At 37.5% G+C, this 26,793-nt stretch overlaps 1 protein-coding gene and 1 pseudogene across 3 annotated transcripts in view; one reads left to right on the plus strand and one right to left on the minus strand.

Moving 5' to 3' along the window:
• Nucleotides 1-26,793, plus strand: part of DYNC1I1 (dynein cytoplasmic 1 intermediate chain 1) — a 313,654-nt gene that overhangs the window by 36,659 nt on the left and 250,202 nt on the right. For 2 of the 3 annotated variants that reach the window (XM_047847119.1, XM_047847127.1), the window contains exons 3-5: nt 1,755-1,869; nt 4,866-4,956; nt 19,295-19,354. In XM_047847119.1, coding sequence (XP_047703075.1) covers nt 1,755-1,869; nt 4,866-4,956; nt 19,295-19,354 — 266 coding nt within the window. The remainder of the gene's footprint in view (nt 1-1,754; nt 1,870-4,865; nt 4,957-19,294; nt 19,355-26,793) is intronic. The other variant, XM_047847137.1, reaches the window with a different exon arrangement.
• LOC125159168 (60S ribosomal protein L7a-like) lies at nt 25,335-26,073 on the minus strand (annotated as a pseudogene).

A 26,793-nucleotide genomic window follows, 5' to 3' on the forward strand; every position in this document is an offset into this window, starting at 1 on the left:
AGACACTTAACCTCTCAGCTTTACTGTGAGGATATAGTGGTGAACAAAATAAACACATATCTGCTCTCAGTAAAGCTGAAAGTCCAGTGATGGCTAAACTCTCCACTGTAAAATCATATTGTTTCATACTGGCTTCCTAAGATGGATTTTGCTTATCTTAGTTTTTCCATTTGTATTTCAGTAACTTCTATGGCAATTCCCTTTTGTTTGATTTCCTCCTTCCTTTTTTTGACTTTCTGATATGTGAATGTTTATAGATCCTCACTCTGTAAGGCCCTTCTTCCTATTTTAGTTCTATCTTTGCCTCTGTTGTGTGCATACACTTTGGAACTTTCTTCAATAAGTTTAAATGTTAAAATTGGAAAAGAATATGAACTTTGCTATCTTCACGGATAGAGATTAAGCTGTCATTTCAGAATTTTGGGCTAGGTGAGGGTGCCAGAAAGCCTCTAGTGCTCTCATTAGCCTTCATCAACCCCCACAATGACAGTTTTTCCTCAAATGACAGATAGACTTCAAATATGAGAGCATTTTAAGCCTGAGATGAATAATAACAAAAGTGTCGAGCCCAGCATTATGTGCAGAGATGCATTTTGCTTATAATCAGTGTGTAGGTTATCATCTGGAAGTAAAAGTTGCATGGACTTTTTCTGCTTCAGATGCCACGATGTAAATTATGCTTTGGTGCTTTGAAATGTACCCGGCTACCCTTGAAGCAGATAATATACCTGTTAGGGTACCCAACTTGCCCCTGGGGAGAAGGGTGTGTTTGGTAACTGGATAATTGGCTTTTGACAACCTTAAGATAGCTTCACTTTTGTAAACTCTCAAAGCTTTATCATGAAGCAGGATGTTACCATGTTTCAGATGTGGGATAAATGCCTTGTCTTAAGCAATTAACTGTGTTAGGAAAAAGAAAAGACCTGAATGTTTAATTAGCCCAGAATCCCACCAATGACCTTCTTTAACCTGTATTTTGTTGTTCCTATCCTATAGAAAACACGAACCAGACACAGGATCTGTCTATATGAAGCCCTGTGTTTGTTTGACAGAATTTGGGAAATTTCTTCTGAATGATTTTTTTATTCTATATTTTTCTACAAGATAATTTTCTCCCTTGAGTTAATATATTTAATGGAAGCCTGTGAAAATCAGAATTAAGTAACAACACTTAGATATCAATATTGCTCACATGCCTCAATAAATACTGTAGCATGGTTTATTTTAAACCATGGTAAAATTAGATTGCTGATACAGAGTGTATTTTACAGTTACAGATTTCAGAACTAGTTTTATTTTTTAGCCAGATCCCAGTAATTCTTTGTTTTCATAATTCCAACATGGGGCGTGAATATTATAAACACGCACTCATCAAGAATTGATAGATAGTATGTCTTCCCAGAAGGGACAATGGGGTTGAAAAAGGCAAACAATTAAAAAAATAATAATCCATATTATCCCAGTCAGAAATACTTAACTCTGATGGTTTCTTTCAAAACTGAGTGAGAGAAACTTTCATACCATGCGATAAAAGCAGGGGAAAAAAACCCTTCAAACAAAAGAGAAAGCACGGGGTTAGTAATTATTAAGTGGAGCAGTTGCAGTGTTTTTTCATCTTTTATACACATGATTATATCTATTTATGGCTTTTGCTTGGTCTTCACTGCCACTCATTTACCACTTTCAGTTTAAGCCAGGAAAAGCATATACTTAGTTCTGTTATTAATTTTCTTACTGGCATCTACTCTTTTTAGGCTGATATGCAGCAAAAGAAAGAACCTGTTCAGGACGACTCTGATCTGGATCGCAAACGCAGAGAGACAGAGGCTCTTTTGCAAAGCATTGGTATATCACCGGAGCCCCCTCTAGGTACCTAAATGGTGTCACTGTTTTCTTAAATTTGGCTTGCATGGGATTTACCATGTCCAGCGTTTACTATTCTTTTATGTCTCTTTTATTTTTATTTTTGAAGAAATTCTGTGGCTTATGGTTCAGCTGTATTTATTTTTGGAATTGAGGGGGCTGGAAGGAGATGGAAAGACAGATTGCTGCTTATTGACTGATTATATGGTCAACCTTCTCTACTGTGTACTAGTAGATTATTTTATACTTGTTAAACGAGTTGCCACATGGTAAACACAAGAAATCTTGGAATTTTTTTCTTAAATTGTTCTTCATTTCCATCACTGAATCCCAGCCTTTCTCTGCCAACCTAAATACTGTGAATCTGGTTATGAATTTCATAACCACTACAGGCATAGAATTATTCCATGATGAAAATAGAAAGCTCAGTGGGAAATGTGAAGGAAAACTTAAAATAGTGACAAATTAACAGCTACTTAACAAGTTTAAATTTATTCAAGTCTATTGTAGATCTTGGTTTCACTGCTAATTGGCATTTTTATTGCAACACCCCTCCTCCAACTCATTCACTTGTAGTTAATTGTCCACAATCTCATTTTGTGACTAGGGTTTGGATATTGAATTATTTGGTTTATTTGTGTTGAAGGTAAACTTCTACATGATGTGTTTATTCTGTCACTTCATTGTGTATCTCTCATGTGATCATTTATTTTATTTCTCTTTATCCATTTGCTTTCCATACATTTCAGGATAATCCTGGGGTGTCTGTGAAACTACATGATAGACAATATAGTAAAAAAAAAAAAAAAAAAAAAAAGACTTTAAAAATAATGCATATAAGTAGATACAATATCAAGTCTTCATTTCAAAATGGTTTGTTTTTTTAAATCCCACCATTGGCTTTTATATTAAAATAAATTTTTATTTATTTCAATAGTTACTTAAACTAAGAATAAAAATTGTCCCATGTACAACAAAATGACAAGTATTTTATTAATATAAGTAAGAAAAAGCAATATGTAATAAGCTAATGAATTATTAAGTGTTACTGGATATAATGTAATATATACACACACAATTAAAACACCATGAAAAAGTATTTTATACTGACCCTCAGTTTGCATTAGGTAAAATCATATGTCTAACAATTATAGAAGGAGCCCCTACAAGATGTTGGTTACTTCGTTTAACTTCTTTATGGTATGGAAGATGTAACCTTTGGGATATTTGGCTGATGGACCTTCTTTGAGGAGCTGACAAACTTCTTAATACTTAGTTGCCTTGTGACATAACGTAGACACTTTGCAGTAATCCATTATGTTTTTGCCCCAAAATAGCCTTTGAGATTCTGTTGCAGTGTGAACACTGGTTAAGCCCCATAGTCGTATGTCCTATTTTCCTCTATTCTAAATAAAGCCAACAATTAAACTTTAAGAACAAAACAGTTAAATATCTCTAAACCATGACCACTATGGCCAAATTCTGAGCTATCCCTGCATTCCTGCCAGGGGACTTGGTGAGAGTGGTGCCCATTTTCAGTTTTCATCCATCTCTCCAACTTACCCTCTGACTTACTACAGAGGGTAATCAGTGAATTAATTATGGGAGCTCACGAAATTCCTAGTTTCATGACAGATCTGCCATTGTGTTATAGGATTTGGACAAAATAGTTAAACCCTTTACTCTATTAAATAAATAAAAGGAAATTGCACATGATTGAAACCAAATGGGAATCTACACTTATGTATTGAAGTTTCTTTCTGCCCATATGGCTTCTCTGGCATGTGTGATATTGAGAACCCCCTGAATTTGTCTGGCCTGGAGCCATCTTGGCTATTTGGTGCAGCTTCTATCTGAAGGACGTTTGGCTTGTACCTGAAGGACAGGAAAAAAATATATATACATTTACATTTCCTGTACCTTTTTTCTTTTCTTATCCTTGTGTCAGATCTTCAGCTTGCATTGACCTCAATCTTCGAACTTATTTCTCCGGTCTTTAGAATGACTGTTTACTTTTGTGCCCATGGCAGTGCCTTCTAGCGCTGCCGCAGGCAAAGGGAAGCAAGTTCCGAACACAGTAAACAATACAATGGGATGAAACTATTCATTAAATGTAAAAATAAAGCCGCCTGGCATTTTCCTTTGTTTTGCAAAAGATTTTTTTTTTTTTTTTTTTTTTTAAATTTTTTTTTTTCAATTTTATTTATTTTGGGGACAGAGAGAGACAGAGCATGAACGGGGGAGGGGCAGAGAGAGAGGGAGACACAGAATCAGAAACAGGCTCCAGGCTCTGAGCCATCAGCCCAGAGCCCGACGCGGGGCTCGAACTCCCGGACCGCGAGATCGTGACCCGGCTGAAGTCGGACGCTTAACCGACTGCGCCACCCAGGCGCCCCTGCAAAAGATTTTTAAATTACCAGGTTCAACATTTACCCTTTCTCTATCTGTTATTTAGTCTCGCATTGTAAATGCAGTTTATATTCCACAGAGAATTGATTTCCCTCCAATGTAGACATACAACAGACTTTCCTCTCTCTCTTTGACGATTTAAAATTATTCAGAATTACTTATTCCATAATGTTTCAAAGTTTTATAGACACCCACTTTTTTAATAGGTCACATCTATACTAACAAAATAAAGTGGAGAATTGAAATTATCTGGATAGGTCACCCTAGAGAGATATTTGAGTTGAAATATCTGGATAGCTATTTTGATTCTCCATTTCACTTTGTTAAGGTGGACATGGCCTTAGAATCCCTAAGTTAATTCTGTCTAAATTCATTTCAAATTTTAATTTCCAAAATATGAAAAATTCACTTGACTTTCTTCCTTTTCTTTCCTTTTTTTTTTTTTTTTTTTTTTCCTTATCCCATCTTAATCTCTCCTGGCCATACAACCACTTTAATTTGGGCCCATTTGTTTTGATTTGTCTGACACTGCTCTTCTCCAGTGCAGTCGCTGCATTTTTTAACATGGGATACCTGTTATTTTCATTATTTAGTCCCAACCCCTATGTCTCCCTCCTCGAAATCAGTGAGCACTCCCAGTGAAGCTGGAAGCCAAGACTCAGGAGACCTGGGACCATTAACAAGGTAAGAACTGTCCCTCTAACAAAGGCCAGGGGGGATGTCAATATTATAAGAAAACAGAGGCCAAAAAACACCATGCCACTCTGTTGTGTGCTATTAAATGTCCATGCATCTGCATTTATACTCAGTCAGTTTATATTTAGATTTATGGTGGCTTGCTGTTTTAGTGGCATAGAAATGATTTTGAGCACTAGAAATGATAAACTTGTACCTTATTTTTCCTTGAGTGGGCTAATTTAGCACCATGTGTCTTGTTTGACAAACACAACCACATCCATTAGCTTAGGCCTAAAAGAAAGAGAAGGATCAAAGGCAAGTGGAATATATATCCAGCTTCTTATTATTCTACTCTGGTTTGGTTTCCATGGGAATTTTTGTTAATAGAACACTAACATGTTCTAACCCTTAATTTAATTTTTTAAGCGTGGTGCTTATTGACTTAATAGTATTGACTAATGACTAGTTTGATAACTCAGTCCCCAAAGTGTTTTTATTATTATTACTAATTATTATGATCATCAGAGTTGACTGCTCTGTCTTCTGATTAGGTAACTTCTGAAAGTGAATATATAGACATTTTCTAATTTGACCACTGAAGGGGTATCCAGAAGGCAAAGATGCGAAGAGAAGTCTCATTAACATGCATGGAGTCAGGGTAACTTTCTTAAGCCAGTTGCCTTTGCTAGGATTCCCATATGCAGGTGCCACAGGCAGGTGATGTTAATGAGCTGGGCGTGGGGGCCTGTGGCAACTGGCTGAGAAGCACCGTGGCTAGGGCAGATGGTCTCCTCACAGCTCAGGCTGGTTGAGCTCATGTGGAAATACGGACCCGATTTTTCCACATCTTTCCATTTTTCATTAGAAGCCAAAAATTAAGGGCTTCATGCAAAAATCTCCTTAATGTTAAACATTAATGACTTTGTTAAAAGTAGTTGTGGGACGGCTTTTGTCTCTGGGCTGGCAATTTGTGACCTCTGTCTTTGACTCGTAATTAAAATAAAATAAAATAAAATAAAATAAAATAAAATAAAATAAAATAAAATACTTTACTAAAACTTCAAATAAAAAAAAAATCATCCACCACACTAGTGTTCTAACAAATCAGCCTTTGCCTTGTCCATGTATCTTTCTATCCTTGTCTACCTGTGTATATTTCTTGTTACCATGTGTGTTACTGCGTGACAGGTAGACAATTTTGCATTTTTCTTTTTCCATTTAACACATTATCATTAGCATTTTCTTTTGAAAGGACATTATTTCGAGGTCGAGGCATTTTTGGTAGAGAAAAATATGGAAATCAGAATAGTCTAGTAGTAGCCTGAGCTGTAGCGTTTTTGCGTTTTGTGTGTGTATTTTTCCTTTTTTCTTTCTGAAACCAATATGTAAGTAAGACTGGAATTGTCTTGCCCATGTCTGCCTGTTGGTGTGTTTCAGAATTGAGCATTTTGTTTTATACAGGGAATTTTGAAACCAGTGGACACTACTTTCAGTTTGAGAAAAATGGAAGTAGAGATTCTGTGGGCACCAGGCTGGTTTATTTTAGCAAATCGCCTTTGTGATTTGGGGGCAGCACACGTCTTCTCTCATCTTTTGCTTTGAACACTTCAAAAGGTCTTTGAGAGGAGGGAAAAAAGTAACAATAACACAGTTCTGTAAGATCTAACATTTGTTCAAGAGCTGGCACAATATAATTACATTCCTTAGGGGGTCCATTGGCCTATCATTAAGTTAATATATTTGCCTGTTTCTATACAATGATGGTGTTGTGTCATTAATGCTCAGCTTCAAGGGGTGCATTTGGCAGCATTAAATTCTATTACTGACTTCACAGTTGATGAACCCTTTTGAAAACTGTAGAGAAAGCTGACCTATGCTGTTACTGCTCTGGGGACAGCAGCAAATATTTCTTCTCAGAGAACATCACTCTTCATTTTTCTCCCACTTATATGATGTTTTTGTAACTTAATGAATCACTTTGGAAGAGGTACTGTCTACTCCCACCCTGAGTAAATTCCAACTAGCTTCCATTCTTGATAGGACCATTCTGGCAAGGGTGGGCAACTAGAAGTCAATGAGCAGATTCCTTCCTGGATGCAGGTTTCATAGGAATGCAAGAAAATTGACACTGAGGAAATGATGATTTTCAGAAAAAATGAGCACAAGATTTGCTTGAGGAATAGGAATATTAGGAATATCTTAGGATATCTTGCCCTTATTTTGGACTAAGGAAAATCCCATGCAAATTTATGTCTTTGCTTCTATAAATAGATATGAATTAATTTCAAGAGAACCTTAAAACTTCAGTTTTTAAAATTCCATTTGGAATATCTTTTTCTATAGAAGAAACCTCTTTGAAAACAATTACTATTAACTTTAACACGTCATAAAACATGACTGGGAAAAAGAGTTGGTAAATCTTGAGAATATAGCTCTGTAGTCACAAATTTGCTGATGTGTGTGGAATTTGGGCTCTTTGAAAAGTGGAAAATCTTTCAGAAAATAACTCAGAAATCAAATTAACACATCTGGTCCTACCTAACGGTGCACATACATTCTCTGATCCATCTGTCAGAATCTAAAACCAAAACTGAAATTTTCTTTACAGAGCCTAAACTGGCAAACATTTCTTATGTAACTTCTGTGAGTGGTTAATTTGCAAAGTGGCACATTTAATATACCTTACGGAAAAGTTTAAAGTAGGGCTTTAAAAAAGTCAAGTATAACAAAAATTACTTTTACTGATTTTTAAGAGCAGTTGAGTAAAGGTTTTAAAACCAGTGAATAGAAAGTAGAAATATGTAATCATTTTTCAATTATACTAGTGTGATTTAATTTTAACTTAAAGGGTCACAATTTGTTTTGCAGTTTCTGCTTCTGTTGGCATTGCCTGCTTCTCATTTGCAATTTACATTTGTGGCATTTTTCTTTCTCTTAATTTTGGTGGAAGCAATCATTGCTCAGTTAATCGTACTGGGCAAAGAACAAGCTCTTAGATATTAAAAAATCTATTTTATTAATAAAACATTTGGAAGACTAGTTTTACTTAGATTTAAAAATCCTGCATATACTATATGCAACTGAAATCCAACACAGTATTAAGAAGGTACTATGCTATGATTAATTAGGATTGGTTAAAAATTTCAAGGATATTTTAGTGTAGAAAATGTGTTACCATAATTCAGCATATCAAAAGATCACAGAAGGGAGAGTGATCATTTAGTAGTATTTAGTTAAATGGTACTTGAGAAATTTAAACACCTATACCCATATTTTAAAACTTTTTGTAAATGGAGTACAAAAATATTTTTTCTCAAAATGTTAAGTATTTATTAATCTCAAACCAACAGCCTATATCTTTTATACACAAGAGTGATGCATCTAGTACTTTATAGCCCTGAAAGAAGAATGACTTATATTTAGTTGAATAATACATGTCTTCCTTCCTCAGGAAATGGCAAGTTCCTTGAGGTCAGGGAGTGAGTGATATTTGATAAATGTTGGTTGAATGAATCAACTATTATCCTAATTTTTACAGATGAGGACACTGAGGCATAGACAGAATAAATAATTGTCTCAAGTTCACACAGAACATAACTACAGTGCTAGGTTTTAACTTAGACAGATTGTCAGAAATTTTCACAATCTATACCACTACCCTACATGATCTCTGACAACAGTTGATATAGGTGATATATCCCTATATCACCTATAGGGTGATAGGTGACTTAACCCAAAAGGTTATTATTAGTATTAAATAAATTAGTATCTGTAAAGCACTTAGAAAGGAGTCTGGCATATGTGAGTTTTAGCTATTGTGTTTTTTTTTTTTTTTCACCTGTTTCCAATGGGAAGAGATCTCTTTAGATTCTCTCATAAAATTTGTTGGTGTCATTTTCAAGTTTGATGATGCTGTATCTTCATCTAAGTAATCATGTAAAAAAGTTGAACGTGACAAGGCCAAGGATGGATTGTGGTCCATGTCCCTGGACACCACTCTCTGGGTTGTCCAACTCTTAATCCCTAACTTTCATAGATTCAACCAGAAATGAATCTAAGCGGTAATCATTCACCCACCTTTATTCTTCTCATTCACATGGATGGATCACAGGGGGCTTTGCACCAGGGTCCTTCTCTTGGTTAGTCAAGATACCTTTGGCTTCTCAGGGATAAACCTAAATTGGAGGCTGTACTAGCCTGCCTAAACCCAGGCAGGTGTATTGATCTCATAAAGTTCACCTGACTACCAGGGTGTAAGTAATACCATGTCCCAAACCTGATTCAAGGAAGAAAACTTTCAAAATGATTTGAAAAATAAAGTATGTGTTAATATGTTAATATTATACAATCTATTATAATAATAATACCTATCCCATAGCATCTTTAGCAAAATAGTCAGGAGAGGTTACTGATGTGTGCCTTTGGTGAGAAGTGGCATGGGAATGATGGTAGTAAAAGAATTAATTTCTGTCTTCTTTTTCAACCATATATGGTCTTAACACCATCATTAGTTCTATTTTCCAAGTGATTAGGACATTTGAGTTCCCCCACATTTTATTTTTAACATCCTCTTATTATTATGGAAAAAACATCAGTGCATTTTGTGTAATTAGAAGATATGGACAACCAAAATTTAGAGAAAATTCATATTCCTACCACTGGAAATTATATTCTTAGTGTATATTCTTAACACCTTAGTGTATGTTCTTTCACAAAATATATATATGTCCGAAACATATATATGTCCAAAACATATATATGTTAAATGATATCATTATACAAGCTGTTGCATTTGCTTTTCTAATTGAGTGTCTCTCTTTTTCCATTTCAATACATTTTCATCTTATCTAATATCTACACTTCTTTTCAGATTTCCCCAATTGCCCCAACATAATCCTATTGTATTTAAAATCGATCCCTGTCCTCCCAGCTCTCAGCATCTATTAACCAGAACTCTTATATCCATAGATTTTCTCTAGGGAGGTAAGGTCCCTCCCAAGGGGTCCTAAATGCAGCAGCAGAAGAAATGTCTTCTGAAGCACTGAACAGGAGAACAAAGGTATAACGGGGAATGGATTAGAGGTCATTCAGACTTTCAGCTTTTTGTGCACTCCAGATTAGAATTTGGGGCAAAGGAGCAGATGTCTGCACACCCTATGCTGTTTGATTTAAACACTAGGCTTCTATGTAGTAAATATTAAGTTTCATGTTGACAGAATCCTTCGGTAAAATTTAGATATTTGATAAACTCTGTCTTTCCCTGATCTACTGCCCAATGAACTCTCAAATAAGGAAAGTAGAATAATTTGTTTGTGGTCAAGTTGTGCGGGCTGCACCTACTTATCACTTTTCTTCTCTCAGTGATTTCAGGAGAGGAAAATGTGCTAAGAGGCAACATGGGGTTAATGCCAAACAGAAAATTTTAGGACTTTTGTTTTTATCCACAATTGAATTTCATAGGATTCTCTAGCACTAGATAAGCCTCAAAGGACTTTTGATCCTTTTTTGGTGAAACCATCATCCTCTTCTAAGGGGCTCTGATGAATCAGAGGCGAAAGGGAAGATATTAAGGTTTTGGTAAAGGTGAAAAAGTACAATAAAATAATGTAATTATTTAATAAGCCTTGGAGGAAATTTAATAAGCCTATTAACATTTTGTACATACAGAATTTTTTAAATTACCGTTATGTAAGAAAAAGTTGATAGAATGCCACCAGTTAGTTGCACTTCAGGGAGACCAATATCACTGATTCAAGGCTGGTTAGAATTCAGTCTCTTTGGAAATTAAAATAAAAGGCACACCTTATGATTTTCTTTTTATGTAGCACGTGAATGGATGAAACATTTGTGATATCTTACTGTTTTGTCTTGAGGAGAATGTACTATAAAAGCATACACATTATGGTCCCAGTAACACAGCAAGCAACGGGTTGCTGAGCTTTCTCGTAGAAAAACTGCTTGCTTGACAGTAGAGCGTCCATGAAAGATGTGGAAAGACATGTCCTAGCTCTGTGATGAGAAGTCTTAAGTTTCTTCTTGAAACCAGCTCAGATGGGCTTCCTGCATGGCTTTGGTGTGGCCTGTAGCAGAGCTCAGTGTTCGGTAGCCAACAGAGGAAAGATTCTCACACAGTAAACTAAGAAAAATACTTTTTAAAGGACCCAATATAAGTATGTGTCTCACTGTCTCAGTCTTCTTTCTGATATCAGAAGATCTTTATCATCATCATTGCCAATCCCACATAAGGAAATAGTTGGAGTTGGAAAGTAAAACGTGAACACATTATTTAAATGCCATCCTTAATTAATTGACATCACGTTAAGGACAGTGACAGATTGAGTGATATTCCAGGTTTTTAAACGTTCTTATTATTCAGTGCATTACCTTTGGAAATGGCACTTAGAAAAATAAGTGTTTGGGGGTGACACTGACTGGAGGCTTTCTATTTGGCATTATGCTCACACTGGCCCAAACTGTTTTCTTTATCTGATTAGTGACTAGTGATTTGTTTGACAGAGATGACACGTGGAACAGGAGTTCAGAGACTCTGGGATTCAGGGGAGTTCGGTATTCTGCCCTCGAGCTGTCACTCCACCTTAGAAAAGGAAGAATGTGTGGGAGAAGTTGAGGTCCAGTGCAGTGGCTTCAGGGACTAAATAAAGTTTGCTGAGTTCATTTGGCAGAGAAGATAGCTGGCCTTCTTTGTATTCTCAGCACAGCTCTCAGCTTGGGAAACATCAACGGTATTAGGCCAGACATGCCCTGTTTTATTCTTTCCTTTTCTGGTAAAGAAAGTAAAAACTATTTCTTTGGGAATCAACTTGCCCTCACTCCTCCCACCCATTGACAGAAAAGGCAAGAACAGATCTACTCATTCACTAAATAGTTAAGAATTTATTGTGTGAAAGATACACAGTAAATGTTAGACCTGCAAGGGAGATAAAGAGAAGGAATTTTCTCACTTGTAAGGAGGCTGTTTCCAGTAAATTGACAGGTTTAATTTGAAGCCATCTAAGAATATATTGCTATGTAATTACAGCTCTCAAATATTTGTACTCACAGAGATGAGCAGTGATGTCATAAACCATTATTCCTAAATCATCTATAATTAATTTGTAGTATATTCATTTGGGACAAGTGATTTTGCTTCATTACTACCCTACATAGAGTCTTGACACATACTAGGTACTTGGTAAATATTTACTGACTTGTGTGTATGTGTGTGTGTCTATGTGCACATACTTATGCACAGGCTCAGCTTGCAAAATATTGTGTGGGATGGGTGCAGGACAAGAAGAGTGATGAAGACAGAGGTAACAGCAGGATAGCTCAAGGTCGCTGGACAAGTTGTTTGAAGGTGGACTTTGCTGAAGGAGAACTACTGGCAGTGGTTATAGGATTGAGGTATAAGGTGGGGACTTTGTCACAGAAGCAAGGCAGAAATCCAGCCACTGGAGTCAGGGCAAAAAGTCAGAGTGGGGACTATCAGTGTGTTTGGCTTGATGCTGATACCTTTGGGCTTGGTAACAGTGCTCATTATTTCCTGTAAGTCATCCTCAGATGTGGTCTTCAATCCAGGTTTTGGTCTGTAGATTATCAAAGAGAACTGCAAAATAAGAAGCCCAAGTGTTTCTCTATTTCTGTCCCAGAGAGACAAGTTATTTCTGAATGAGGTTATGAGGTTATTGAGGACAAATATATTTAGAGAGCATGGCATTTGAGCTGAGCCTTACAGAATGCATATGCTTTGGACAAGTCGAGTTGGGAGAAAGGGCATTCCAGATGGTGGAAATGCGTACACAAAGGAAAAGGGCTGGGGAGTATGGGAAGTAGAATGCATGTTAAAGAGCTGAGTCTGGAAAAAAAAGGATGACCTTTGTGATAGTTGCAGTCCCTGCCTCCCATTCCTGGTGGCTGTTTATTGAATTCACTTGGGAAGTTGTTACAAACACAGGTACCTGAACCGCAGGTCTAGGTGAGGCCTGGGACACTGTAATTTTATAAAGCCTTCAACTCTGAGGATTGGTGGGGAAGTATTGGTCTGATATAAAGCCTTGAAGGCCTAAACAAGGGTTGTGGAGTGGAAAAGGAAACAAAAGACAGATGAGACGCGAAGGGTGAAATGGCTCTGGTGTGCATATGAGTATCTCCAAAAGGCATGTGAAAAAGTGGACTTGGAGCTCAACGGTGATGAGGACTTTGTGGTTATTTTTTGCAGAAGGTCAATAGACATGGATGGGATGACCTAGGGTTAGGGTACAGAGGTGAGGGAAGGAGTATCCCTGATTGGGGAATGCTTGGCTTTGTAGGGATGCCAAAATTGGCCATGGGATTTGATGATTTGGAGGTTGTCATCATCATCACCATCACCACCATCCCATCACCATCAGCATCATTTTTGTTTTTATTATTGCTTATCATGTTTTGTTTCCATAGGTTGAGTTTCTGGAAGTAAAACAAGTCCAGAATAATTCTGTGTTAATTGTTATTGCTACACACTGGCATGCTGCTATTCAAAAGAATTCAACTGATTTTAAATGCCACCAGAAGTGTATGCAAGTTGAGTGTTAGCATGACAAATGACAGAATTCTTAACTACTGGCTTCCAAATATTTATCAGTCATTAGTTTCTTACAACCAAAGAAAAGGCCAAAGCAAAGACACTCTTTAGGGAAGAATTTCAAGGCTTTCTACTCAGGGGTTTAATAAAGATGGGAAGAAGAATGGAAACCAGCAACTTGCTGTTGGTAAAAGCTGAACAGGGAGAAGTTACACACTCATCAGAGAGTAAGGTATATGCAATACAGACTTCATGTGTTCCACTCCTAAATTATACTTTGAACAAATGGCCAGGGATGATTGTCGTTTTGTTTTGTTTTTGAACTTTTACTTCTATTTAATAAACCAAAACTGAGCAAATAAAATTGGACCAATGGAGGGAGAATTTTATAAGAAGTTACTGATGAATTGGTAGAAAGTTTAAAATATAAAGTTCTGTTAGTCTCTGAATAGGTCACTGCTAATTTGAAGAATTTTGACATTTTGTCTATTTTTTTTTAAAAATGTATTGAAAAACACCTTGTCTCCCAAATTGTGAACTAAATGTTACATGGTAGGCTTTTTGAGATGAGATGCCAGAGGCTACATTGTCTGGCACGTATAGGGTTGAGAAGTCAATGATTACTTTCCATGAGGTAGGAAGCTTCTGTACGTAGTAGTTTGAAACAAAGTTGGGAAAGGTCTCAAACTGCCAATCTAACTGTGGGACCATAAAACCATGACAGTGTCCCTTACTCCAGAGTAGGCAGAGAATTATTGGGTTATTCTGAATCTGTGCAAACATCAGGTTCTCCATGAAAGATCAGAAATCTTCTCTTAGACCCTCAGAGAGTTAATCTAAGAAATAACCTAAACCTAATGAATGCAGACAAATGCAGCTCTTAAAAATGAACAAACAAATAATGCCAGGATGGTTTTCCATATAGGAACAAAAGACAAAATCTAACAGACATAGTTAAAGAAAGATTTCATCAATCAGAAAGGGTTTACTTGGGCATCCCATAACTGGGGGAAAAGGGAGACTCTGAGAGCACTGAGTGGGAGTATGTCTTGTTTTGTGGAAAGAGGCAGACATGATGTGGGGCAGGGGGTGGGGGTGTGGGTAGGGCAGGGAAAAGCTGTAGTAGTAAAACATTCAGCTTCACTTTCTCTAATCCCAAACACACTACTGGTCATCTGGCTTCTCGGGATGCTGGCCTTCAAGGAGAGAAGACTTCATCCAGTGTGTGTAATTGCTCTGCCTGGCAGTTATTGTCTCATGATAAATTGGTAAATTGACACCTAAAATATAACAGGCTCTTATTAGAACTAGTAAACCGTGTCAACTGCTTAAACCCAATAAACTAGGCACTGATGAAAATGAGTCTGCTACATCCAAATCCTAACCCCGTCCTTCCAAAACCAGGTCAAATAGAATCTTTGATCTTTTTAGAGGGAGAGTGTTCCTCTTCTGTGGCTTCCAAAGGATAATGAGTAGAGTCCAATGCCTGGTAGGCTGGCACAGAGTAAACACTCACTGAAAGGAAATGATAGCTGTCATTATTATTCATCTTTCTTGTGGCATTTATTTATTTTTTCAGCTAACATTTATTGAAACTTTAAACTGTGCCAGGCCTGGGCAAGTAATGACAACTACTTTCTTTTTTGTGTCTATGTTATCATTATATCATTAAGTACAAACATTCATACGTCTCATTCCTTCACTAAAATGTAAGATTCTTAAGTGCAAGTCCCATGCGTGTCCCACACCATATCTGTGGCTTATATGGCATGTTTTACTTTCTGCCTAGTTCTACCAAACTATTTATACATGTTTTATCTCTCTATAAGAGTTGTAGTTTTCTTGAGAATTCTTTTCATCCTCTTTCATAGTATTTTATACGTTAGGCCTTTAATAGATATTTATTGAATAAGAAAATGAATGCTCTTGTCAAAAATATCCTCTCCCTGCATGCATTGATTGGTCCATCCCAAAAATGACTGACTAGAACCAGTTACTCTACTAAGCAGGGTGATTTCTATATAACAATATTTTGGGGTAGTTCATGAGGTTCACAAATGTTTGTTTACTTACAATTTCACTACTTCCTCATTTAAAAAAATAAGCTACCTGGCAAGATTTCACACTACCCAAGAAGCTGTGGGGAAACCATCATTTTATTTTCAGTGATACACTAACTTGATATGAAGATGATCGGGAAGTAAGGTCTGTGTCAATTGGTTATAAAAACGGTACCAATTGGAGAAGAGAGAACTGAAAGGCAGTTTAATAATCAACCAATGATTTAAAAGATTAGGCAGAAACAAAACAGAACAAAAAACCTTTAAATGGTCTCTAGGCTAGCATCTTCATTTTGCTGAGGACAGAGAGCTCCGTCAGGATGCACAGTACAGTCACATCCCAAACACAAATCTCTCACCCAGAGAACCAGGCGTGGCCCTCTCCAAGGTCCTGCCATCTATGGAGAAGTTCTGCAAGCTTGCACAGAAGGAATTCAGCCCACGTTTCATACACATGTCTAGGCTACTCGTGGAGACAGAGACAACCTTTGCCCATTTAATGTATTGGCTTTAAGTTCTTTTTCAAAGAGAGAGTGCATTCTGTCCAAGTCTGACCACCCCACAGATAATAATGGGAAAATGAGAAGAAAATAAAAGAGGCACACCTGGTAGCATCCTTGGCTTGACTCCCTATCCCACTGCTCATTACTGACGATGACTATGGTTTCTTTTACTAAATAATATATGTGTGACTGTGGGGCAGGACCGCTGTGGGTTTGTTACATAGACCAGCCCTTGTTGTTCTGCCTGAGTAAAGGCAAACTCCAGACTGCTGACCTGTAGACTTTTTTGAGTGGTTCTGATGGAATCATCATTTTTACCTCTTAAGGATACAGTGAGTACAGATGAGCTGTCAGATAAGTAACAGCACAGCCAGACCACCTGGGAGCCGCTGCATTCTTCACCTGCCTGGGACAAGTGAAAAGATCAAAAAAGGTCGTCCTGTAAGGAACCTCAAGGCAAATTGAGGGCCAAGTAGCTGACCCCACCCCTTATAGGGGAATGCTTCTCACAGTCAGCCAGAGCCAGAGGCTGCTGTTCTGTCTATAGCCAAAGAAATGCCCTTAAAGATAAGCGGTTTGATTTCCAGGGATACATGATTAGCAAATATGAATCACTGTAACAGATTCTGTTACTTCCACCATTTGAAACAGGTGAAGGAATCAGTGTCCAGAACCTGAAAAGGCTGCATTTCTCGAGCAGAGAAAGAGTCCAGACCAGGGGTTCTCACCCCTGGCTGCACATTAGAATCACCTGGAGAGTTTTCAGAAATACAGATGCTTGGATCTCACCCTGCACATTCTGATTTAATTGGTCTGAAAGTGGCCTGGGCCTTAGGCCAGGTTTGAGTTAATCACAGGTTTAGAGGCTGACATATTTGAGGATCTACGATGCTTTCTGTCTGCTGACGAATGAAAGCAGTAGTCTAGCCCCGTCATTCTCTAAAGGTGGTTCCAGGGTCAGCTATAAGCATTACCTGGGAATTTGTTAGAGTACAACTTCTCAGGCCCCACCCCAGACCTACTGAATCAGAATTTCTGGGGTTGGAGATCAGCATTCTGTAGTTTTATAAGCCCTCCATATCATTCTGATCCTTGTCAGAGTTTGAAAACCCACTGATCTAAGTCAAGACTTTGCTACTCAAAGTGTGGTCTTACAGACTGGTAACATCTATGTCCCCTGGAGCCTGTTAGAAATGTCACAGACCTACTAAATCAGAATCTGCATTTCAACAGTATTCTCAGGTATGTGTATGCGCACTGAAAGTTGAGAAGCACTGGTCTAAGAAACAGTGGCTGATTAGTATTCTCACTGGATTTTAGTTATGATGTTTCAGAACATCCAGGTAAGAGGACAAGAGCACAGCCAGAGCTGGTAAGGAAAGCTGTGACTCTGCATCTGTTACCTTTGCAGGAGGAGCCTATAGGTAGGATATTGACTCAAAGAAATATCCGTAGTAGATATAGTGAATGTGGTAGTAATAAGAATAACTACTGTTTACCAAATAGTTACTTTGAGCTTTATAGGTATAATTGCATGTAATCCCTGTAGAAAACCAGAGGGAGATCATCCATCCACTTATTCATGCATTCAACTAATATTGTATTATGTAAGTATGTATGCCAGGCACTTTTCTAGGCATATCTCTATAATCTAGGGATATAGCCCACCCACCCAGCCACCCCCACCTATTATAAGGCTCACATCTAGATGAAATAGCCAACAGTAATAAATACACTGATGCATAATAAAGCCATGGATGTTATGAAGAAAGGAAAATGGTGTAAGGGACAGGGATGAAGACTGACAAGGAAGTGCTACAAGGTAGTGAGAGAAGGAAATCCTCTATGAGCAGGTGGCATTTGAGGGAAGACATACAGCTCTTAAGGGGAAGAATATCAAAGAGGACACAGTGAGTGGGAGACAGTGGTTAAACATGTTTGGAAGATTCCCGTAGGCCAGGTCAGCTTAAAACTAAATTGTCTCATAGGCCATGGTAAGTCTTTAGAGACCAGGAAACTGAGCAGGGTTTCTCAAACTTTAAGGGGCCTGCAAATGGCTTGGGACCTTATTAAACGGTAGTGTGCAGTCAGTGAGTCTGGGGTGAGACGTGAGTCTGCATTTCCAACAAGCTCCCAGAGATGCTGCCGATCCTGGCCTGTGGGCCACACTTAGATTAAGCAAAAGGTAATGGGGTTTGAGAAAGGTTCTTGTGTGCACTCAGTTTATAGAAGAACTATCTATCCCCTTTTATTTTTTTTATATATTTTTTAAAATGCTTATTTATTTTGGGAGAGAGAAAGAGAAGCATGAGCGGGGGAAGGGCAGAGAGAAAGGGAGAGAGAGGATCCCAAGTAGGTTCTGCACACAGTCAGTTCAGAGCCTGACGTCCAGCTGGATCTCAGGAACCCTGAGTTCATGACCTGAGCGGAAATGTGAAAAAGAGTCAGATTCTTAACTGACTGAGCCACCCACGTTCCCCATCCCTTTTCATTTTGAAAGAGAAATAATAAGAAAAACTGAATGCCTTGGTAACTGTTGATAATTTGTGCTGTCTCTTGTGAAATATTTAAAAGATATGATATCGCCGGTATCATAGAGACAAGTGTTATTGCTGGTGATCATCTCAGTGGAACACCAAAATACTCGTGAGCCTCTAAATCCAATGCATTATACTTGCAGTAACTGACTTGAGGAAGCCAGCAGTTCAGCAGGCCTGGAAGTCATCCTCCATCTGGTCTGACCTCCCCAGACGCTCCTGCTCTGGCCCCCCTGCAGCCTTGCCTTTGGTCTCTTCTCCACAAGGGAGATGCTCTGTGTTCCCAGGTTGTAGATGGGCTCCAGGGTTTCAGAGAAACATGAACCAGTTTCCATGATCAAATCAGTCAGGCTTGAGTAAAAAAGCAGAACCAACTAAAAAGGGGTGGGGATGTGGGTAGAGTGTCAGTATTTAGCTCAAGGCTTCCTTTCATGAAAACAAGCATAACTTCCAGTATCAAACAGATGTTCAAAGGAAAGGACTGCTCCTCACTTTCTCTGGTCACTTGATATTCATGGGGTCTCCCTTGAACCTGGGGCCGGAGCAGGGTGGAGAAGCGGGGAGATGTTCTGTGTATGTGCTGTAGATGCCATTGCCTTGATGAATGACATGGTTTGGTTTGGTTTGTTTCCCTCCCCTTTTGTTAATTCTCTGTGTTCTTTTTCCTTTGTGCTGCACGATTAGGACCCTGCAGTGGGACACAGACCCCTCAGTGCTCCAGCTGCAGTCAGACTCAGAACTTGGGTATATGTCTGCTCTTTTGTTACTCCTTTTATGATTTCTTTGCTATAGTTGTGTTGAAATGCTGGAGCTGTTGTTTGCTCATGTTTTTTTCCCCCTTTTGTTGAACTTCCAGTTGGAGAAGTTTATTTCCTTCTGTTAGTTTTCCTTATAAAGTTAAGCTCTGAAGAAAGTCCCTCTTTGTGGAAAACACCACAAAAAGGTGGCTTTTGATTTCTCCTTAATTCCTATCACTGCAAAACAACTCTCTTCTAAAACAAAAATATAAACATACACCCACCCCTCTGCTTCAAGGTGGGGCGCAAGTATTCTGTGGGAGGAGATACATTTGAGTATGCCCTTACCATCCTTTGCTTCTACTAACAAATTGCCTTAGGGTTAATTTTTGTCTCAAATTGATATGAAAATGTCCTGTCTTGTGTGTTTCCTTTCCTTTTCACTTTTTTGGGGACTCACAGGAAGCATTTATTTTGAATTAAGTTTGAACATATAAAGATTCCTGTTAAAGAAAAAGCAAATTTGTTCAATTTCTCAATATTAAGAAATCTCAAATATTGATGGATAATATCTCCTACATTGGAAAGATCTTTTTTTTTTTTCCAGACGGAACTGTACTGTCACAGGTTAAAAGATAGCTTCAGAATAGAAAACTCATCCCCAAAGAATAAAACACACAAGCATATCCTAGAAACTGAATTTATTTCTCCTGTGGGACTGGAGTTAGCCATAGTGATGCATGAGGTATTTCCAGAGGGGTGCTTATACCAGCTCTTGCTCAAGCTCAGGACAGCCAGCCTGTGTGTTTCTCTTCCCAACTTTGCATTCAGTGAAATCAGCCATGGTGGAAGGATTTACACTATAAAAATTGGCAAATGCTACAAACCAGGGCTTGCTCCCTTTCCCTCAAGCCAGTTAACAAACATTTACCAAATATGCCACTCGGTCCCTCCATATGTGAATAGCACACTTTATTACAGTATTTTATAAAATTATCATTTTTTTCTAAATTTAACCCCATAAATCTCAAAGCGGCCATTTATTTACTTGTTTGTTTATTTATTATTTATTTTGAATTCCTGAGATTCCTGGGCATGTATCTGTGGGTTTCTATCAATGTCAGTGCCTGCTGTAGGTGTCCCGGGAGGTTGAAGGGCTGGCTGGGTGTTAGATTAAATGCCATCTGCCCGTGTCCCTTTGTATGCAAGAATTCTCAGAAAACCCACAAGCCTGCTAAACCAAAGAAATATCCCAACACTTCAGGTAACTAACCGAAAACACTTTTTCAACATTACTAAATTCTTGGCTATTTAGTTTTGTAGTGTATTGTATGTCATATTTCAATTTTTATTATTTGAATGACCAAGAAATGTGGCTTAAATCAAGCACAGAAACATGAAGATATAGCATGTTACAATTCAGGGGAATTTCAGAGTGCAATCCTTCAATATTTCATTGTGTTTAAAAAAAAAAATAGAGGATGGAACTGGCACAGACTCTACCCGATGCGCTTAAATTAACAGATTTTTAGACAGATTGTGGCATTGCTAAATTACACTTGCTGATGTGGAACAGTTGGGAATTTTCCCATTTATATGTGTTTTCTAAGCTAAAACTCAGTTGACTATGCAGATTAAAACTTGTGACTTACTCTGGGGAGGTGGCGTATCTGTGGCTCCCACCTTGCCTGTCACATTTTACTTCAGAGCAGGCCCAGTGAGTCAGAGAAAGATGAGAAATGAGATTTTCTGTTCGCTGAGTGGTTGGTCGTAGAGAGTTTGTAAGGAGCATTCAGACTATTTGAGAGAAGAGATGATTTTAGCCAAGTTACAATTTCAAATACTGATTAGTGAAAATTTCCCTTTTCTGACAGTCGGTGTAGGGCAGTCTTTCTCTCATACACAGTTTTATGGAATATACTTCTGGCAACAAGATTTTTCTGGAGATTTTATTTCCTCTTCTTGATGCTTGGCATGGGGTTGACCATAGCCCAAGGCTTGCCCTGTCCCTTTGTTTTTTTTAATCGAAGGATAGTTGACATTCACTTGATTTTTTTTAAACAGCTTTATTGAAGTATAATTGACAAAAAAAAAAAAAAAAGAAACCCTGCACACATTTATTCAGATTGGTAAGTTTTATCAGGTGTACACATTTTATGAAACCATCACCACAACAAAGATGATAAACAGATTCATCATCCCAAAAAGTTTCCTCACAGCCCTTTTAACCCTCATCCTGCTTCCTCCCAACCTTCAAAACAAACAACTGGTTTTCTTTCTGTCACTATACGTTCGTTTATATTTCCTAGAATATCATATGAATGAAACCATGCGATAGGCACTCTTTTGACTGACTTCTTTCATGCAGAATAACTATTTTGACATTGATTCACGTGGGATGTGTATCACTAGTTCATTCGTTGCTATTGCTGAGTAGTCCTCGTCTGGATATGCCAGTTTGTTTATCCAGTCACTTTGATGTACATTTGAGTTGTTTCCAGGGTTTTTTTTGCCCATTACAAATAAAACTGATGAGCATTCATGTACAGATCATTTTATAGACATATATTTTCATTTCTTTTGGATAAATGTCACCAGATTGAATGGCTGGATCATATAGTGCATGTACATTTAACTTAAGAGACTGTCAAGGTATTTTCAAAGTGGTTTTATCAGGATACATTCTCACCAGCAGTGCATGAAGCCCTCAATCCCTCCCGATTCTTGACAACACTTGACTTTTTAAAAATATTAATTTTTTTAAACACTATTAGAGGAGTGCAGTGGTATCTCACTGTGGTTTTAATTTGCATTTCCCTAGTGACAATAGTGTTGAATATCTCTTTATGTGTTTATTTGCCACATGAATATTCTTTGATGAAATGTCTGCTTGAATCGTTTGCCCTTATTGTTTACGAATTGGGTTGTTTTTTTTTTTTTAATTTTTTTTTTCAACGTTTATTTATTTTTGGGACAGAGAGAGACAGAGCATGAACGGGGGAGGGGCAGAGAGAGAGGGAGACACAGAGTCGGAAACAGGCTCCAGGCTCTGAGCCATCAGCCCAGAGCCCGACGCGGGGCTCGAACTCACGGACCGCGAGATCGTGACCTGGCTGAAGTCGGACGCTTAACCGACTGCGCCACCCAGGCGCCCCTGGTTGTTTTCTTATCATGGAGTTTTGAGAGTTCTTTATATATTTGGGATACAATCCTTCATTCGATGTGTAGTTTGTAAATATTTTCTCCCCACTTGTGACTTGTCTTTTTTATTCTCTTAACAGTGTCTTTAAGAAAACAAACCTGTTTAATTTTGACAAATTCCAATTTACAAATTTGATCTTTTATGGATCATGCTTTTGGTGACATAATTTTAATATCAAGGATTCCTTAAATAGGTGGTAGAATACAATCGTCTATGAAATGGTTTGAGTTTGGGATTTTATTGTGGGGACTATTTAAAAAACAAATTCAATAATTTTAATAGTGGTGGAGCTATTGAGGAAATCTGTATTTTTCTGAATGAGCTTTGGCAGTTTGTATCTTTGAAGTAATATGTCCATTTCATCTCCATTGGCAACTTTATTGGCCTAAAATTGTATATGTATTCTGTTATTATCTTATTTTGTATATGTATTCTCTTATTCTCTTATTATCTCTTTACTCTATAGCTACAGAATCTGTAGATATAGTCACCTGTCTCATTCTTGATATTGGCAAATTTTGTCTTATATCTTTGTCTTCTGGTAAGTATGGCTAGAGGTTTATCAATTTTATTGATCTTCTCAAAGAACCAGCATTTGGATTCATTGATTTTCTTTATTTTTCTATTTTCTATTTCACCAATTTCTACTCTGATATTTCTTTTGCTTACTTTATGTTTAATATGCTTTTCCTTTTCTAGTTTCTTAAAGTAGAAGCAGAGGTCACTGACTTGAGATCATTCTTCATTTTTTTTTTAATGTTTATTTATTTTGAGAGAGAGAAAGTGCAAATGGGGGAGGGTCAGGAGAGGGAGAGAGAGAGAATCCCAACCCCTGGTGCAGGCTCAATCTCAAAACTGTGAGATCATGACCTGAACTGAAATCAAGAGTCAGATGCTTAACCAACTGAGCCACCCAGGCACCCCGAGACTTTTCTTCGTTTCTAATATAGGTATGTAGTGCTATAAAATTCCCCTTACTTACTGCATCTTGCAAATTTTGATATATTTCAATCATTTTCATTGAATTCAAAATACTTTTCAGTTTCCCCTTTTTACTTCATCTTTAAGTGATGAGCTATTTGGAAGTGTGTTATTTAGTTTCCACATATTTGGGGTTTTTCCAGAGATCTTTATGTTATTGATTTCTAATTAAATTATTTTTTGGTTACAGGACATATTTTGTACTATTTGTGTCCTTTTAATTTGTTCAGATTTAGTTTATGATCCATAGTATGATCTGTTTTAGTAAATGTCCTATGTGCCCTTGAAAAGGATGTGTTGTGCTGTTGTTCCATAAATGTTCTATAAATGTCAGTTAGGTCAAATTGGTTGATTATGTTGTTTCAATCTTCCGTATCTTTTGCTAATGTTCTGTTTGTTGGCTCTGTCAATTATTGCTAGAGGGGTGAAATTTCTAACTAAAGTTTTGAGTTTTCCTATTTCTTGCAATTCTGTCAGATTGTGCTTCATGTATTTTGAAATATTGTATTAGGTGCAGAAATGTTTAAGATTCTTATGTCTCTTGATAAATTGATGTCTTTATCATTATGAAATGAACTTCTTTGTCCTTGGTAATATATTTTGCTCCAAATCTCCTTTGTGTGACATTAATATTAGCCACTCTAGCTTTCTTTTGATTAGTGTTAGCATGGTATATCTTTTTTCACTCTTTAACTTTTACTTTTATTTGTTTCTTTACATTAAAAGTACATTTCTTATAGGCAACATGTAATTGGGTGTTATATTTTTATCTGTTCTAATAGTTTCTGTCTTTTAATTGGGATATTTGCACTATTTGCATTTAATGTAATTATTGATATGGTTGGGCTTAAATCTGTAATACTGATATTTGTTCTCTATTTGTCCTATGTATTCTTCTTTCCTTTTATTATTATTTTTGGTGCTTCCTTTTGTATTATTGAATTTTTTATTATTCTATTTTAACTTTTTCTTGACTTATTAGCTGTATCTATTTGCTTTATTATTTTAGTGGTTGCTTTAGTATTTATAATGTATATCTTTAATCTATCACGATCTACCTTTAAATGATATTGTTCCACTTCCTGTATAGTACAAGAACTTCTTAATATGTTTACATTTATATTTAACTTCTTGATTTTCATGGTATTGTTGTCATACATTTTGTTTTTAATTCTGTTATAAAGCATACACTGCCTTATTTTTATTTTTGTGTAAGTAGCCAATTATCACTGAAATTAAAATATTAAGAAAAAATATTTTATATATTTACTCATGTAGTAAATACTTTTCTGGTGTTTATCATTCCTTTGTATAGATCCATATTTCCACCTGGTATAATTTTACTTCTGCCTGGTGGATATCCTTTAACATTTCTTAAAGGAAAGGTCTTCTGTTAAGGCAGAAATTCACTAATTTTGAGCAATTTGATTACGATGTACCTTGGTAAAGTTTTTTCCATGTTTTATGTGCTTAGGTTCACTGAGAGTCTTTGGATCATTGGGTTTAGAGTTTTCAACAAATTTGGAAAAACTTGACCATTATTTTTGCATATATTTTCTTCTGTTCCTTCTGCTCCTCTGGGAACTCAAATCACATGTATATTAGGTTACTTGAAAATTTTCCATGGTTAAATTGCTTTATTTACTTATTTTTCTTTTCTATCTGTGTCTGTTGTTGTTTGTTTTGGTTTGGTTTGGTGTTTGCCAATTGACACAGGCTGAGAGAGAGCCTTTTATTACTTTGATGTACAGAAAATTCAACAGCGTTCACTTAGCTCAGTTTGGCGGTCAGTTTTTTAGCCTTTGCCTTTTCCAACTTGGCGATGCGAGCCGCCGACTTTGGACCCAGGACATTGCCACCCCAGTGGCAGCAGATCTTATCGTGTCTGTCATTATAATTGGACCTGATGGCTTCCCCAGCTTAGCCAGAGCTCCTCTGTCTTCTGAGTTAACCTGTGTGAAGGTGACAGTGGTGCAGGTCATCCTGTGGACCAGGTGCCCCAGGCTGGCCTTCTGCTTGGTGATACATTAGGGAACCTCCATCTTATGACACAGGGCAGGCAGAAAGACAACCAGCTCAATAGGATCCACATCATGTGCAATCACTACCAGCTGAGCCTTCTTGTTTTCCACCAAGGTGGTGACAGAATTAACCCCAGCTCGAAGGACATCCTCTTTGCCGGCAGCTTGTAAGTCCGGGCCAGCAATCTCTGCTTCTTCCCTTGCTTGGTCTCCGGTCTGTATTTGTGGGCCAGCTTAAGCAGTTGAATAGCTGTTTGGTGGTCCAAGGTCTGGGTGAACTGGTTAATCACAGGAGGCCCTTTTAGACATACAGAGAATAACCTTTTGCCGCTGCAGCTGGATGTAGTAGGGCCATTTGACAAAGTGCATGAGGTCTCTTTTGGGCTGGATGTCCTGTCCAATGACAAAATTCTCGGGCTTTTTCTCAAACAAGGGATTGACTACCTTCTAGGCCTCCTACTTCTTCACAATAGCAGGGGTCGGGGCCACCTTCTTCCCCTTGGCCTTCTTTCCTTTCGGCATCTTGGATAGCTGGAGGAGAGAGAAAGGGGATCTGTGTTTTATTTAGGATAATTTCCATTGTTTGTATGTGTGTGTATGTTCACTAATCTTTTATTTTGTGGTTTCTAGTATTTCAAAAAAAAAAAAAGTACTCAATGACTTTTTAATTTCATACATTGTAATTTTCCTTCTAGAAGTTCAGTTTGGGTCTTTTAAAGAAATCTTATATGCGTGGGGCCCCTGGGTATCTCAGTTGGTTAAGCCTCCCACTCTTGACTTCAGCTCAGGTCATGATCTCATGGTTCGTGGGTTTGAGCCCCGGATTGAACTCTGTGCTGGTTGTCTCTCTCAAAATAAATAAATAAATTTAAAAGGAGAAATCTTACATGTTTCTACTTAACTTTTTGAACACTTGAAGTACAGTGTTAATCTGTCTTAGTTCTGGGTCAGTTGCAATTGATTGACATATCTTTTCATTATAGTCCTTTTTTCCTGTTTCTTTGTAGGTCTGCTGATTTTTGGTTATGTCAGACATTGTGAATATTAGTTTGTTAGGTATTGTCTATATCTGAATTTATAGAAATCTTCTTGAGATTTGTTCTAAGATACAGTTAATTCACTTGGGAACAGTTTGATCCTTTCAAGTCCTATTTTTAAGATTTCTTAGTTGGGACTGATGCAGTGCTCAGCCTGGGGCTAATTCCTGCACTGTACACAATGACCCATAAATCTTGAGGTTTT

Source organism: Prionailurus viverrinus, chromosome A2 (assembly GCF_022837055.1).
Source record: "Prionailurus viverrinus isolate Anna chromosome A2, UM_Priviv_1.0, whole genome shotgun sequence".
In the NCBI taxonomy this organism is placed as follows: domain Eukaryota; kingdom Metazoa; phylum Chordata; class Mammalia; order Carnivora; family Felidae; genus Prionailurus; species Prionailurus viverrinus.